General features: G+C 28.9%; 1 protein-coding gene across 1 annotated transcript; it reads left to right on the forward strand.

Moving 5' to 3' along the window:
- The first annotated feature begins 9,911 nt into the window (after positions 1–9,911).
- LOC114163917 (ubiquitin carboxyl-terminal hydrolase 18-like) lies at positions 9,912–15,451 on the forward strand. The gene is made up of 11 exons (XM_028048304.2): positions 9,912–10,557; positions 10,738–10,939; positions 11,297–11,385; positions 11,471–11,556; positions 11,639–11,801; positions 11,913–12,036; positions 12,511–12,668; positions 13,777–13,861; positions 14,096–14,308; positions 14,423–14,484; positions 14,564–15,451. The coding sequence occupies exons 1-11, from the start codon at positions 10,277–10,279 to the stop codon at positions 15,237–15,239; spliced, it is 2,139 nt and encodes a 712-aa protein (XP_027904105.2). The 5' UTR covers positions 9,912–10,276; the 3' UTR covers positions 15,240–15,451.
- Positions 15,452–16,289: the final 838 nt, after the last annotated feature.

Consider the following 16,289-nt stretch of genomic DNA (forward strand, 5'->3'; position numbering starts at 1 on the left):
TTAGCATGAATGTTAAAGACTCACTTAAAAAATACCAACTTTTATTCAATGTTGTCGTTTTAGTGACGTGAGCTCAAGGAGAAAAATAATTGTTGTGGTGATTTTCTTACCTAGTTTTAAATCTTTAATAAAAAAATGTTTCAGTTCAAACTTTTAAATAATAACTCTCTAGAGTCTCTACACTAAAGTTAAGTAGTGTTTGTTAAAATGTTGATGAAACGATAATATAAGTAAAATATGCAAAAATAATAAATTATTATAAATATTAAAAACACTTTTTCAAATCCATATTTTCCTATTTTATTTATTTCAATAAATGTACATTATACCACAATTTGAGTCTGCAACAACAATTATATGCCATCAATTCAAATTCAGAATAGTCAGTTTTATCTTGATTTCTATGTTTTAAAAATAATTGTTAAAAAACTTGCAAAATTTAGAAAAAGTTTTAATCAATAATTTTTTATTTTATCTATTTACATCTAATCTCACATATAATCACAAAATTCTTACGAAACAAGAGGAATGGAATTTGATATGTAAGGAAATAGTAAAATATATTTTGATTGAAATTCTGATCGGGCTGAAATGATCACTTAAATTATAAAATTAAAATAAAATTGAATCTATATTAATTTACATATTCAATTTAACTAAATAATTTTAATTAAATAGAAAACTAAATCTTACAATAAAAAAGAAAATTGAAAATAATAAGGACAGAGATTTTCTTTATAAGATTATAAAGGAATGATTGCTTACATTGATAATAATTTTTTTTTTTTGCATTATAACAAAAATATATTTAAAATCGAATTCGATTAAAAAACAAAGAAGTTTGTTTAGTTGCAAGGGGAGGTTAATTTAGGTAATGAATACAAAATATAGTGGAAAACAGCACTCCGGTTTTTGGTGCATAGTAAAATTTGGGTGTGTCCGCATATAATTGAACAAACTTGTATCTATCGTTGTCAACTTCTTCTTCCAACTAAACAATGCTCACATGCATTAACTTCACCATAATCTCAATTTAATAATACTAATCAAAATCCAATTAACTTTCTTTTCTCACCACTCATGCGCACTATATGCATCACACAATTTAATTCGCCCCAAAACTTAACCTTATGTTTCTTTTTCTTTCCAGTAAACAAATTCTGCAACTTGCGTTTTAAAAGTTTTTTTTTTCCTTTTATTTATATATAATTAATCCACCACTTACTTTATTATAATTGGGCTTAAATACAGTATTTTTCAGTAATAAATTATTTTATTTACTGCAACAGAATACAGTGTTATTTTTTTTTTCGAACAGTAGAATGCGCATTTATTGATCCATAGGTTGAAAAGCGACCGCATTTGGGCCCATAAGTACAATATATTTTTTTTGGTAACTTCGTTATTCTTTTTCTGGATTTTTGTCGCTCCCATGTTTTCCATCTGCACCTCCTTAAACATTAAAATTACCACTTTGTCCTTAAAAATTACTTTTGAATTATGCAATCTAGAAAATTTGTTTGAATTTGGACGGTATAATTTGAAAGTTATTTTTCACATCAACAAGTATTATCTATAATAATATATAAAGATATTTTTTTACAAATTTTTTTATAAAATCATCTATCTCTACTCTTTTCTTTTTCTCTACTTATCAACAATTATTCTCTTATCTTTCCTTATATATTTCACTTTATTTTTAATAAATATAATTTTATTTTATATATTAAATTAATGATATTATATTATCATCACCTATTAATATAATATCATGTATATTTAAAAAATGCATACACAAAGACATAACAACGTATATGTGTGTACACTAGTTTATAATAAAAGTTTCGCGTTATGTAATCTAGAGTGTCTCTTATAATCTAAAAATCACATTTTAACTTTCTTACCGTTTAATTCAAATTTTCATTCAGAATTATACAATAAAAAACATTTTCTATTAATTGATTACTCAATTTAAAATCATATTTTTGCATTCATAAATACGAACTCAAAATGTTGTTTTCAAAGAACAATTAAACCCACTTTTATTCGGAATTGTAATGCATTGGATTGTGTGTGAAGCTAATTCAATCAAAATTTAAATACCGAATGTGGCCATAATAAATAAAAAACATAGCTTGGCTAATAAACAATGGTAGACATTAGACATTAGATATTATGACAACTAATCCTATGTGAGATTTAGGTGGTAATTATATCTAAGTAGTTGGAGAGTAAGATGTGTTATAGTACACTATTAATTATTTTCATTTCTGTCCATACAAAACATAACACATTATTCCAATTTTCAAAACCACACCAACATTCATTTCAATCTTATTCTTTGCTTCAAAATTAACTTTATCTCACCACCTTTTTATTTCGGATAGAAAATTTCAACTAACTTTTTTTAGGGTTTTCTGGTCGTTTTTAAAGTTTTTTTTTTTCATACATTTTGCATTCAAAACTTTATGCATATAAGTGTGCATTTTTTTCTTGGTACATATTTTGCGATTTAAGTACATTATTTTGTGAAATTGATTACTTAAGTTATTTTCTCACGTATTTTATTACTATAATATACTTTATTATTAACAGTTGACAGTTAATTATTGTTAATAGACTTGTCACTTGACATAATAATTGATGACAAAATATTCTAACAGTGGTTGGCAAACAGGTAGAATTGACATGTTACCAGACATAAAATGTTGAAAAAATGAAATTAAGATGATAAAGTGGTAAATGTTAGAGTTTATACCTGTATACAAACAGAACCATTTTTTTTCCACAGTCATTTTTAATTTTATTCTTTTAATAACTATTTTTTAAAATTAATATATTATTTTATTAATAATTGTTTCTTTAAATTTAATTAGTTTTTTTTATTTGACCGTTTCTAAACTTAATTATTATTTTTATTATAAAATCATCCAACAAAATAAATATAAATTATTTGTAATAAAGTTACAACATTATTTTAATTTTATAATTACAACCAAATAATGATAATAATAATAATTTTATTATTTTTTACTCTCATAAAAATTGTAACGTTTTCACTAGTATTTAATAAAAAAGTAAATGATAAAAATATCACAAGGACAATATTGAAACACCTCTCTTGTTTAACGATTATAAACTATTTAAACATTTGATTTATTTAATTAATGGATAAGAAATGATTTATATTATTATTTCAATGTACTATCGTCGTGTTAAATAATTACAATGTGAAATAAATTAAAAGTATGTATATTAAATTAAATTAAATTAATATAAATATCAGTGTGTACGTCCAAATATATTTTGGCTATGACAACATAGAACCTGATCTCGGTCTATGAGGTCAACATGTATCTAACTTACACTTACTCAAATTCATACCAATTGAATTATTAGTCACGTCACATGTAAGAGTTAAACTAGAAGATCCACAATTATTTATGATAACTCAAGATTAGTAAGTAATATCTAAAACTAAAAGTGTTTATATAAGAATTTTTGCAGAATATAGTTGACTCTCCAAGAACATATTCATTTGGTTTCCAAAATATGATTATTATATGAAAAACATGTTAAAAGTTAATACGATAATTTTATTCGCTGACTAATTTTATTTTAACCTAAGAAGTTTGTATAATTTATAAACTATTGTATTGTCAGGTGTGTGACTTGTCACGGTTAAACTCGTGGCTATGGAATGAACTTCCAAACAGGTATGATTGTTACGTTATTCTTTAAATAATTATATCATAATTAAGGTTTAATAGCATTTTTAATTTTCATTAGAATTATTGAATGTGTTTTAATTTAATTTTATTTTAATTTAGCTCTTTTTGTTAAGAATAGTTAATATATTTTCATTCACTAAGTTGACATTTTTAATAAACAATGTGATACCAATGTTACGGGTTATTTAAATTGTTAAGTCCTTACTTTTTAAATAATATAAACATTAATTTAAATTAAGAGATTATATAAAATATGTGATAAAAAATTACATTATAATAGATAATCAAAATATATAAAAAAATTCTAAAAAAAAAGATAAAAAACTATTAAAACTATAATTAATTTGGTCAGTATTTTTAAGAGTTGAAATACATAATAATAAATACAGTAATAATATGTATAACATTTTTTACTGAGTAGCCTACTAAGTCGGATGATTTATTTTGTGATTTGGAAGTTGTATAGTGAAAAATATATATGGAAGTTGTTTTCTTAGTTTGAACTTTTTTTATCAGTATTTATTTATTTTGTATCTTTGACACCGATATAACACTCAAATAAATTAATCTTTTATTATAATATAATATTTTATCGAGAAAAAATAAGTGTTAGACAAGAGTTATTTGAACAGTAGTGTGATTTTTTTTTTTTCTTTTAAAAAATTCGTACCTTTTCTCATTTTGTATTTTTAAAATTTTACATATATTCTACCTCTAGTCGAATGTGAACACATTAATGTCACATTAATAGTTAATGCTAAAATCATATATGTTATCATTGAAATATCACATCACCATGACAGGTTATACACCGATCCTTAACTTTTTCATGTCAATAGTCAACTGCAATAGTTATCAATTAAGTAACAATAATAAATAATTGGATTAAATAGTTAAAATTTAAAATATATGTCATTAAATTTAAAAGTAATAACAATTAATTAAGGAAATGTACGATAAAATTAGGTTGGCAATAATTTTCAAGATGGCACAGTAAAATCGAAAATTTCAATTTTTTTTTCCGGTTCGTTTAGCTTATCTATTTCATGGGTAAAAATACGAATCAGTTCGATCGAATTAATTGATTACTTTTATCAATTAAAATGAAAATAACTTTAAAATATAATTTTTAAAAAATATAAATATAATAATATTGCGAGCTTAAATAATTAACTTTATAAATTAAATATAATTATTAATTATAATAAAATAATTTAATATTTAAATATAATAATTATTTTGATAATTTTATAAAAACATTATTTAATTAATCAATCAATACATATAAATAAAATTAAAAATTTGAAAAATAATTAAAAAACAATAAAATAAATAATTTAAAATGTGATGGACCGGTCCATATCTGACCTGTATTTTATGGATCTATAAAAGATAATACCAAATCAACTTACATCGTTCTGATAATTTTAATTAAGATAGATATTGAAGACATAGTAATTAAAATAATTAAAATATTTTATTTTTATTTAAAATGTTTGAAAAATTACACACAATTTAAACTCATGTATTTATTTTTTGTAAAAATTGGAGACCGTTTCTAATATTAGATAATAATTATATAAAGGTGTCCCACAAAATCGGATTGAAGAAGTGAAAATTGAAATTTCTCGAAGAAAAAAAAAATTTACTCCGAAAAAAATTATTATATGACTTTTATTAAATCATTCACGTTTTTGTTTGTTTTCACTAAATAGAAAAATAATTACAATATGGCTAATTTTTGTATTATATGTAACGTGTATTATATATTTCTTTTCTCCATTCCTTTCCATATATGAAAGAAAAAACATTTAGGTGCATTCCATATCCATGTTTTACCAGAAAAAAAAAAACTTTTAACTGTTATGATTTAATGATTGTCCATTGATTTGATACATTTACTCATATGATTCATTACCTTGTATGGTAAATATTTGTATTAATTAAGTTGATTTGTTTCCTTTCTGGATTACATATTGTATCTATAAATAGGACTCTTCCTATCAATAATAATACATAGATGAGTTGCTCTCTATTCTTTCATTCTCTATTCTCTCTTGTTCTTCTCTTCTCTATTATCTGTCGTCATCCTCTATGTTATTCGATTTATTTTATAACACGTTATCAGCACAATGCTCCAACCAATTGAGGACTAGTGGAAGCTTTTTCTCTATAACGACAATGTTATGCGTGTCTCAATCCAGACTCTTTCTAATCCTTTCTCAAATTATAATTATAATTTTACCTTATATTATTCCTCTTGTGATAAGAATTATTTAACTTTATCAATTTTTATCTTCGTCTTATTATTTTTATTTTGACGGTGATTATTATTATTAATATAATTATTTTATGTGCTAGTTCTAAACACACAAAATGCTGCAAAATTTGGATGTGACCCTTGATATTACAAGGAAGAATTCCTTATATTGGATTTTAAATGTTGAAATATATTTAGATGCAATGAATATTGTGATACAATTAAATATAGAAATAAAGCATCTAAGCAACATGACAAAAATATATATTGTGAAAAGAGATTTCACAAATATTGTGAATTTATTTCATGCCTATGTATGGCTGGCTGGACAAAGCAATAAAGCTTTTGATGAAAAATCATGAGATCCGCCTAATATGCTCCATTCCCAGAAGTGAATGCAGCAATCAATATTATGAATGAATTTATTTCATGCCTTTGTATGGCTGAACGAACAAAGCAATGAGCTTTTGACCTCAAGCAAATCATGAAACCTGTCCAAATTGGTTCTGCTTCATTCCCAGAAGTGAATGCAACAACATTTTATTTATATTTTCATGATCGTGATCATGATCTTGATTTTGGACATGGTTATAAAGAAAATTTCAAAGACACATTTTGTCATCAAAAGTGGCATAATAATGTGAAAAAAAAGGAAAAGGAAAATGTGAAAATATTGACAAAAAGATGAAAGTATTTATTACCATTACGATGGTAAAGGCCATTTGAGTTGTACTTATTGTACACCAAAACATCTTACAAATAATGAGAAGAACATAGAAACACACTTTGCTTATGAAGATGGTGATTCTGATTATGGCCATATGGATGCTACTCATCTTGATATTGTTATTTTCTTTGCTAAAGAAAATGGAAGCATTGATCACCTCATCGATTATGAGAGTGTTAAAAAAAATAAATCTCATATTGATATTTACGTTTATATGAAAAACGAATGTTTGCACTAGTACCAAAAAGATATGTGTCTTATTGATAGTGCAACAACTTATACAATTCTCAAGAGTAATAAATTTTTCTCTTGTTTGATAATGCGAGACATCAATGTTAGTATTATTTATAGTACTACAAATATATTTGAAGACTCTAGAAGAGCTATTATACTTCTACCAAGAAGTTGAATAGAAACTTATTAAGTTTCAATGACATTTGTCTAAATGGATATTATATTGAGACAAACAATGAAAAAGCTATGAAATATCTTTATATCTCTATGATTGAGTTGAAAAAGAAAGTGTGTTGGAGAAATTATCAACATTCTCTTATAGTTTGTACTACAAGTTTATTAGTACAATTAAAATGTATGTCATAGTAAACCAGAAGTTTACAAATCAAAATGATTGACATGATCAGTTATTATGATGCGAAAAAAAAAGGGTTGAAAAACTCATGTGGACATGTTTGAAGCGTGATAGACCTATTGGTTCCAAATATAAAAACTCTTGAATGAGAAAGGGAGCTAAAATGCAAAATGACCTAATCGAAAAGGTTAAAATCCCAAAAGATTCATTTGACATAATTAATGGTTCGGTTCCATAAGAACCTCAGGTACCTGAAATGGTTGAAAATGATGAGATCTCAATAAATTATATCATCAATCATATAATATGAAACCAAAATGAAGTTAACATTGTCAAAACTTTTACTTATAACATAGCGATGAATGCTATGAATGACAATGAGGATCAATAAGCAATGATCATTGAAGATTGTCGGCAAAGAAAAGATTGGCCAAAAATGAAAATATGCAAAGAAGCATAATTATATTTGTTTGCTAAACGAAAGGTTTTTGAACATATAGTTCGCACACCTAAAGTTATGAAACCCGTTGGGTACATATGGATTTTTGCGCAAAAATCAAATTAAAAATGATGAAATTATTAGATACAAAGCATAATTGGTTGCTCAAGGTTGTTCACAAAACCTTGTATTGATTAATGAAAAAACATGTTCACTAGTATTGGATGCAACAACATTGCAATATTCAATTATCCTAGTTGCACAACAAGGTTTGCATTTACATCTAATGGATGATGTTACAATCTATTCGTGCAGTTCTTTTGAGAATCATATTTATTTGAAAATCCCTGAAGGATTTTATTTGTCCAACAAGACAAACTCTAAAGAGGGTTATTCAATAAAATTGAACATGCTCTTTTAATGATTAAAGAAATCAAGACGTGTGTGGCATAACCGTCTTATTGAGTACTTATTAAAAGAAGGATATAAAAATGATCCTATTTGTTCTTGTATTTATATGAAAAGATCCAAATAATGAATTTGCCATAATTATTGTTTATGTAGATGACATAAACATCGTTGGAATTCCTAATGAGCTCACAAAGACAATTGATTACTCAAAGAAATAATTTGAGATGAATGATCTTTGAAGGGCAAAGTCTTATTTGAAATTAGAAATTGAGTATTTAAATAAAGGTGTTTTTATACGTCAAGAAACTTATATAATTAAGGTGCTTAAAATGTTCTAAATGGACAAGTCATGTCCATTATGCACTCCAATAGTTGTGAGGTCGTTAGATGTTGATAAAGACTCTTCTTAGACCTCAAGAAAATGATAAAGATCTTCTTGGTCTAGAAGCACCATATTTTAGTGTCATAGAAACACTAATGTATCTTGCGAATTATACTCGATCTAATATTGCATTTGCTATAAATTTGTTAAGCCAGATATAGTTCTTCAACTACAAGAAGAAAATGGTTTGGAGTAAAACATATACTTCGTTACTTTAAGGGTACTACAAATATGAGCTTATTCCATCCAAATGATTTAGATTCAGACCAATGGGTTATGGATATGCATGTTATTTTACATATTCTTACAATGTCACAATGGTTTATCACAAACAAGATGTTTGTACACATGTGGTAGCACAATGGTTTCATGAAGGTATATGAAACAAACCATAGTAGCAACATCGTCTAATCATACAAAATTACGAGGAAAGTTGTGAATATGTTTGGTTAAGGTTTATAATTCAACATGTGCAAGAAACTTGTGACTATCCCCGAGAAAGATGGAATCAACAACCATATATGAAGACAATAGTGTATTGTTCAATTGAAAGGATGATATAGATATCCAAAAATTCGTTCATCTAAAAATATGACAAGTCTATTTGTAAAGTTTTTGCCAAGAAAATTTTTTGAGTAAATGACTCACAAATTCGGACTCTGTCACCTTAATGATGTAAATTTACATGAGGGAGAGAAATAGAATATGTGATGAACAATATTGTATTAAAGAATACAGAATGTTGTACTCTTTTTCCTTCACTAGGTTTTTTATCCCAAAGGGTTTTTCCTAATAAAGTTTTAACAAGGCACATTCTTTATCAATGAACACTTAAGGGGGAGTGTTATGAATTAATGATTGTCCATTGATTTGATTTTGATTTGATACATTTACTCATATGATTCATTACTCTTTATGGTAAATATTTGTATTAACTAAGTTGATTTGTTTCCTCTATAGATTACATATTGTATCTATAAATAAGACTTTTTCTATCAATACATAGATGAGTGGCTCCCTATTCTCTCATTCTCTATTCTCTCTTGTTCTTCTCTTTTCTATTATCTGTTGTTATTCTCTATATTATTCGATTTATTTCATAACATTAACAACTTTTTTCGACATTATTCTCTTCTCCATTTCATTCATATTAAAACAGAATCCAAAGTAAAAAAAAAAAAAAATCAGGTGAACCGTTTTATCTTTTATTTAATGTTCAGACATGACAAAAATCAAATAAAGTATCCTTTTAAATACGTATCCAAACGCGCTTATCTTGACGGAAGGATATTTTTGTCAATGAAATCGAAAGTACTTTTAAGGTATAGCACCGCCTAATGTGTAGCGAATAACTTTGTGTTTGGAGAAAGAAAAAGAAAAGGGAAATACTGAGAGAGGGCAAACAAATCAGGAAACCGCATAAGCACGTCAGAACGAGATAAAAAGGCAAGAAAACTGAACTTACTAAACAAATCGCTCCAACCTTATTTTTATCGAAACTCTGTTCCTCAATCGCACTTGTTCTGTTTCACAAAATAAAACTAACTCACCAAGAAAAAGGGAAACCAAACCACACTGTTCTTACACAACACCATCACACCAAGAAGAAGAAGAAGAAAAAGAATCTGAAGCGAAAAGCCCCAATCCAATCGCGCGTTCCACATATGTAGGAAGAAGAGTTCAGTGATGGAGAGAAGAAAATGAAAAGGCGTGAGATCGCGGAAAGGGTGATCGTAGATGCTTGTCTCGGGAGTGTCCTCATCATCATGGGATCTCAAATGGCTTCTGCAATTCGTGTTCTCCGCGTTCGTCTTGGCGATGGGGTTGCACGCGCTCGTGAAGAACACCGCCTCCAAGTACTTCGAGGTTGACGCCACTTTCGAAGGGGAACAACACCAGCACCACCAGCACCACCGCCACGACGCCATGCCCGGACTTCTCATGGACGATTCTGTCTGCGCCGTTTGTCGCAACCCCGGCAGCAAGAAGTGTTCGCGATGCAAATCCGTTCGTTACTGGTTCGTATATTTCAACACGTTAAAAACGTTTGATTTGTTTTTGTTGTCGGTTTTTTCTGTGCTGCTGTGAATTTAAGGTTGACCTTTTTATATCGATTTTTATTTGTTTGATTGTGTGTTTGTGTTTCTCCGAGTTGAATGAAATTGAAAGGAGAATTTACTTTGGGTTGGTTTTTTCAGCTCACAAGCATGCCAACAGGCGCACTGGAAATCTGAGCATAAGATGAGATGCAAAGAGTTTCAGAAGCAAGGAGTTTCACAAAATGGATTAATTAATCGAGGGTTCAAAGCTTCTGCTGCTGTGAATAGAAGTACAACATCAATTGCTCTCATTCCCGAATGTGGTCGCGGAATTTCCAGGCCTATCAAGCAGCTTAAGGATGTAAGAGTGTCTTTGGTTTCTATTTTTAAAGTTTGTTTTTAGTTTTTAAAATGCGATTGGATGAGGTTGCTTAGACAGGAGGTGGAGGAACAAAGTGATTTGGTCATTTCTGTTTTTCTGGAAACAATTTTCAAAATAGATTCTTAACTAGAACTTTATTGCTGAGTAACGTTAAATTGGTTTAGGAAACAGTTTTTAAAACCAAAAATTAAGAAGGAAATCAAACATGTACCTAGTTTTCTCTCTGTTTTTCAAATTATGAGTATATTGGTAACATTACATGATACATTCCTTACCGAGTTGAATCGTTATGTTTTCTGCCCTTTGCACTCAAATAATCTGTTTTTGGGTTTACAGGTTCTTTTTCCTTATGATGATTTTGTCAATTTGTTTAACTGGGACAAACCAGGATTTCCTCCATGTGGACTGTTAAATTGTGGAAACAGGTTTACCTTCTTTACACGCTATACTACTGATACATTGGAATTAGAGGATTCGGTGGAATTTAACTTATAATGCAAATTTGTGCAGCTGCTTTGCCAATGTTGTTCTTCAATGTCTCTCTTTCACAAGGCCACTTATTGCTTACCTATTGGAGAAGGGACACCGGAGTGAATGTAATGTCACAAATTAGACCTTTCAATTTTTGGTGGATCTTGGTTATTCCTCATGCTTACTCGGTTGCATATGGCTTTATAGGCTGTCATAATGATTGGTGCTTTCTATGTGAATTTGAAACCCATGTTGAAAAAGTAAGGCTAAGTTCTAAAGCGTTTTCTACAATGAATATTCTGTCTCGTTTGCCTAATATTGGTGGTACACTGGGTTATGGAAGACAAGAAGATGCACACGAGTTCATGAGGTTCATATTGTTCTTTGAATCAGTGTTATTTGACTTTCAATAATAAATTGTGCTTTAACTATTTTGAAGGGTGTCTTATAGGTTTTCCCAATATGTTAATGATGTTTGTAGGTTTTCCATTGATGCCATGCAATCAGTTTGCCTTGATGAATTTGGTGGAGAAAAAGCTGTTCCTCCCAAGCTTCAGGAAACAACTCTTATCCAACACATTTTTGGTGGCCACCTTCAATCTGAGGTTAGATTCTAACTTGACCAAAATCTAAGTTTTCTGGTTTGAGTATTTTTTTTTATGTATTTTAGAGAAATGGCAGTTTTAAAGTAAATATGTTTCAAAATTTTGGGTATGTTTGCCAATGAAGGCGTAAACCTAGAAAAAATATTTTAGCCACTTTTGAAGCTTAAAATGGTGGGCGGATACACTGTATGGCACATTTCATTAAGGAGTAATAATGAGGTGCTCAATTTAACTCGTAACCTGGAATTGGTCTATTGTGGTGAGTGAGAAAAGCTGAACAGCAACTGAGTTCTAATCGTGAGTAAGATTCAACCTGTAATATGTTTTTCTTTCTCATGCACTCCATGTTTTAATCTCCACAGGGATTAGTCTTGTGGATATTGGATATTTGAAATGTTTAAGCCTTCCTTTTTCTTTGAGTGATTATCAATGCAGCTGACACTGCCATCTGTCATGTTTTTTGCTAAAAAACAGGTGATTTGTACCGAATGTGAGAAGAATTCTAATCAGTATGAAAATATGATGGATTTGACAGTTGAAATTCATGGAGATGCTGCTTCCCTGGAGGAATGTCTGGACCAGTTTACTGCCAAAGAGTGGCTTCATGGAGATAATATGTATAAATGTGACGGGTAAGGTTGCTTGGAAAAATATGTACAAGTATGATAAATTTCATTACCATGTATATAGAAATCCTGCTTCAAAAGTGACCATTGTTATAATATGAACGCCTGTATTAGAATAATACTAAATTATTGTTTGAATATTTGGTTGACCATCCATATGCTCATTAGATTAGAATAATCAATTACTGATTTATAAGCTTCAGAGTAGTTTTTAGCCTATTGGTATTATTCTATAACTGACTTCAGATCAATCAAACACTAACACAATTTCTCTCACTGCTTCATTTTTTCTAAATAACCATAATATGCTTTTGAATTGAAAAAAAGTCTGAAATTAATTTTACTTCTGTTTTTTCCTCGTTTATACTATAATTTTTAGTCAACTTGTTTCATATTTAAATGTGTCTTTTAACACATTTTCTCTCACTGCGCATAGTTCTTTTTGAATTGTAAAAAAGTAGGAAATTAATTTATTTCTGTATTTTTCCTGATTATATTGCAATTTTTTATCAACTAATTTCATTTTTAAAGGTCTTTGTTAATTATTTATCTTTGTTTTTTTAATTTTTGTGTATATATTCTGATATCTCAGCCGAGGCACTAATTTAGAGAGCGATTTGTAAATAGGGAATTTTTGTGGAAAAATCTGGTTATTTCATAAAATCTAGAATGCTGATGATAGTGTTTAATTCTTAGTAAATGGGTTTATGTTTAATTCAATTTTACGAAACCAACATGTAAGTTGAGGATTGCACCCGAGTTATATATTATAATATGGCTTATTCTTAGTTGATGTGAGATTTTCAACACATTTTCTCACGTCAGAATGAATATTTTGAGTGTCAGATCAAATATTTATGGGTGGTCTAACATAAGTACGATAATGGTGACATAATAGTCCTAGGTTGTAAATGATACCATCTTCGTAAGTGGGTTTATGTCTAACTCAATTCTACAAAACTAACTTGTAAGATGAGGATTGCATCTTACTTGTATATTATAATTTGACTTCATTCCTAATCAATTTGAGATCTCTAACATTAATGGTGTGCTTTTGGTTTTGGCAGGTAGATCTTGTCATTTTAACTGAGTTCTTTTTTTTTCCTGTTTGCAGGTGCAAGGGCTATGTCAAGGCATGGAAACGTCTCACAGTTAAACGAGCTCCAAATATTCTTACAATTGCCTTGAAAAGATTTCAGGTCTGACTAATTTTATCCATATAGTTGCTGAGTTGTTGATAGACGCTTTAAGCAATATAAATATCTGTTCATATGTTTAGTTATAATTTCCCCTTCTAAAAATGTGCCTCATGTGGGTGTAAATTGTCTAGATGTTCATACGTTCATACTTTGTCATCACATTAAGAGTTGAATATTTCTTGAAAATGACAATTTTTATCATCTTGTTTTTTCTGGGTTGTTGTTAACAAGCAGAGTGGGAGGTTTGGGAAACTTAACAAGAGAGTAGCTTTCCCGGAGACTTTAGACCTTAGCCCTTACATGAGTGAAGTTGGAGATGGATCTGATATTTATAAGCTATACGCAGTCGTGGTACATATTGATATGCTAAATGCTTCATTTTTTGGTCATTACATCTGCTACATCAAGGATTTCTGTGGGAACTGGTATAGAATAGATGATTGGAAGGTAACTTTCACTGTCTCTCCATGAAACTTTGAACATTTTCCTCTTTTGTTTACTGTAATCTGTGGTGTGTTTGAAGTTCAAGTACCCTTTTTTGAATTCGATTATGATGCTCAGGTCGTTGGAGTGGAGTTGGAAGAGGTGCTTTCTCAGAGCGCTTATATGCTGTTGTATAGCAGGTATGCTAGTGACCATGCCTAAAGGATGAGATGCTCTTTGAACTCAGGTTAACCTCATTTTCTTTCAATACAATGACAGGGTTCATGCTCGAGCTTCAGGACTTCAAAGTATAGTCTCGCCGGAGACGGCAGAGGTGCAGCCTAGCTCAACTGAACACGCCGAATGCCTCCCGGAATCGAAAACTGAGAATTACAGTAGTCCAGAAATGATTGAAGACATGCCTTTGGCTGAAACAAACTCCAGAGTTAAAAGAGAGCAGTCGAAGGATGTTGAAATTATTGATGTAAACGATAATGTCTCTGTCTGTAACGGTGTTGAATCATCATATATGCACGGTTCTGAAGCTGACAAAGACATGGGGGACGTAGAAGATTCAGATGGATCAAATACATGCTCATCTGTTTTAGAAGAGATTTCAGTCTGCATGGAAGAGCAAGATGAGAGTGATTTGGCTAAGTCGATTCCTACTTTGTCTGTGCCTAATAATGGCTCTTGTGTTTCAGTGGATTATGAAAACGCAAGAGAAGATTCAGATTCAAATCAGGCAGATGCGATTAAAAGCATAGTGACAGCAAATGGCTTTGCAGATCATAGCAACGGTTATGTCAGTGCAAACAGATACGATGATGTCCCAGTGGAAGACGGTGATGGTTCTTTTTTCAGTGAAACAACCTCGGCTGAAAAGCATGGGAAATTGGCCTCCGACAAATACGAATGTGAGAAAGGAAACAGAGTTAAGGAAGTGGAAATATGAGGGAATAAAAAAATTGATGATGTAGGTGCAGCTGTTTTTGTGATTTGTTAATATCAATTTGATTATCCCATCATCAGAAAGAGGAGGTGAGTTGGGAAATTTTTGTCTGGGGTTTCATTATTTGTTGGAACCTTGGATCTTATTGTAACACTTCTATGTGGATTCTCTAATTATATCATTTAGTGACAATATATGTAACTCCTTACTCCTTCTGTTTTTTCTCTACCTAGTACGTAAAAAAACCAAGTTCTCCCAAAATATATATAACTACTGCTACTACCTTTTCATTTTATAATCTACGTCTGAAGTTTATGAAAGTTATTTGGGTATAATAGCCTAATACTGAAAATGAAAATTTAAACTGAAAGGGTTTTAGAACATCAGAGGATTAACCCATTTAAAGTTGTAAAATAATAAATAATAATGACATGACTAATTATTAAATCATATTTTGGTATTAGGTAATTACATAATTTTATATTTTATATTTATTTCAAATTTTTAGATTCATTTTTTTGTAATAAAATAAATTTTAAGTAATTTATGTTAAAAATGATTTTTTATTATAACATAAAATCGTGATTATTTTTCAATAAAATTAATGAATGTTTTATTTAAAAGAAAAATAAATAATAGTGGATATTAATATTTTAATTTGAAAGATAAATGGTAAAATATAATTTCATCTCGATAACTATTTTGAAATAATCATATGAATAATTTATTGAATTCAATTAGAAAACCATGAAAAAAAGGTTATATTGCCAACAAACACATGAAATAATTTTATCAAAATATAAATAAAAGACATTTATTTAAATACCGAAAACTATCATATGAAAATAATAAATACCAGATTAGTTTCTATTAAATTTCATATTTTTTTTATTAAAATCAATAAATAATTTGAGAGTAAAAAACAGAGCACAAACTATTAATTTGGCTCCTTGATTAATGATATTTTTGCCTCAGAATTTTTAAAATGTAATTCTTGAAGTATTAAATATCAAATAAATCCTTTCAATTATCTGTTTTACTAGTGATTAGAGA

Source organism: Vigna unguiculata, chromosome 9 (assembly GCF_037176805.1).
Source record: "Vigna unguiculata cultivar grain cowpea cultivar isolate G323 ecotype 2 chromosome 9, ASM3717680v1, whole genome shotgun sequence".
Taxonomy (NCBI): Eukaryota; Viridiplantae; Streptophyta; class Magnoliopsida; order Fabales; family Fabaceae; genus Vigna; species Vigna unguiculata.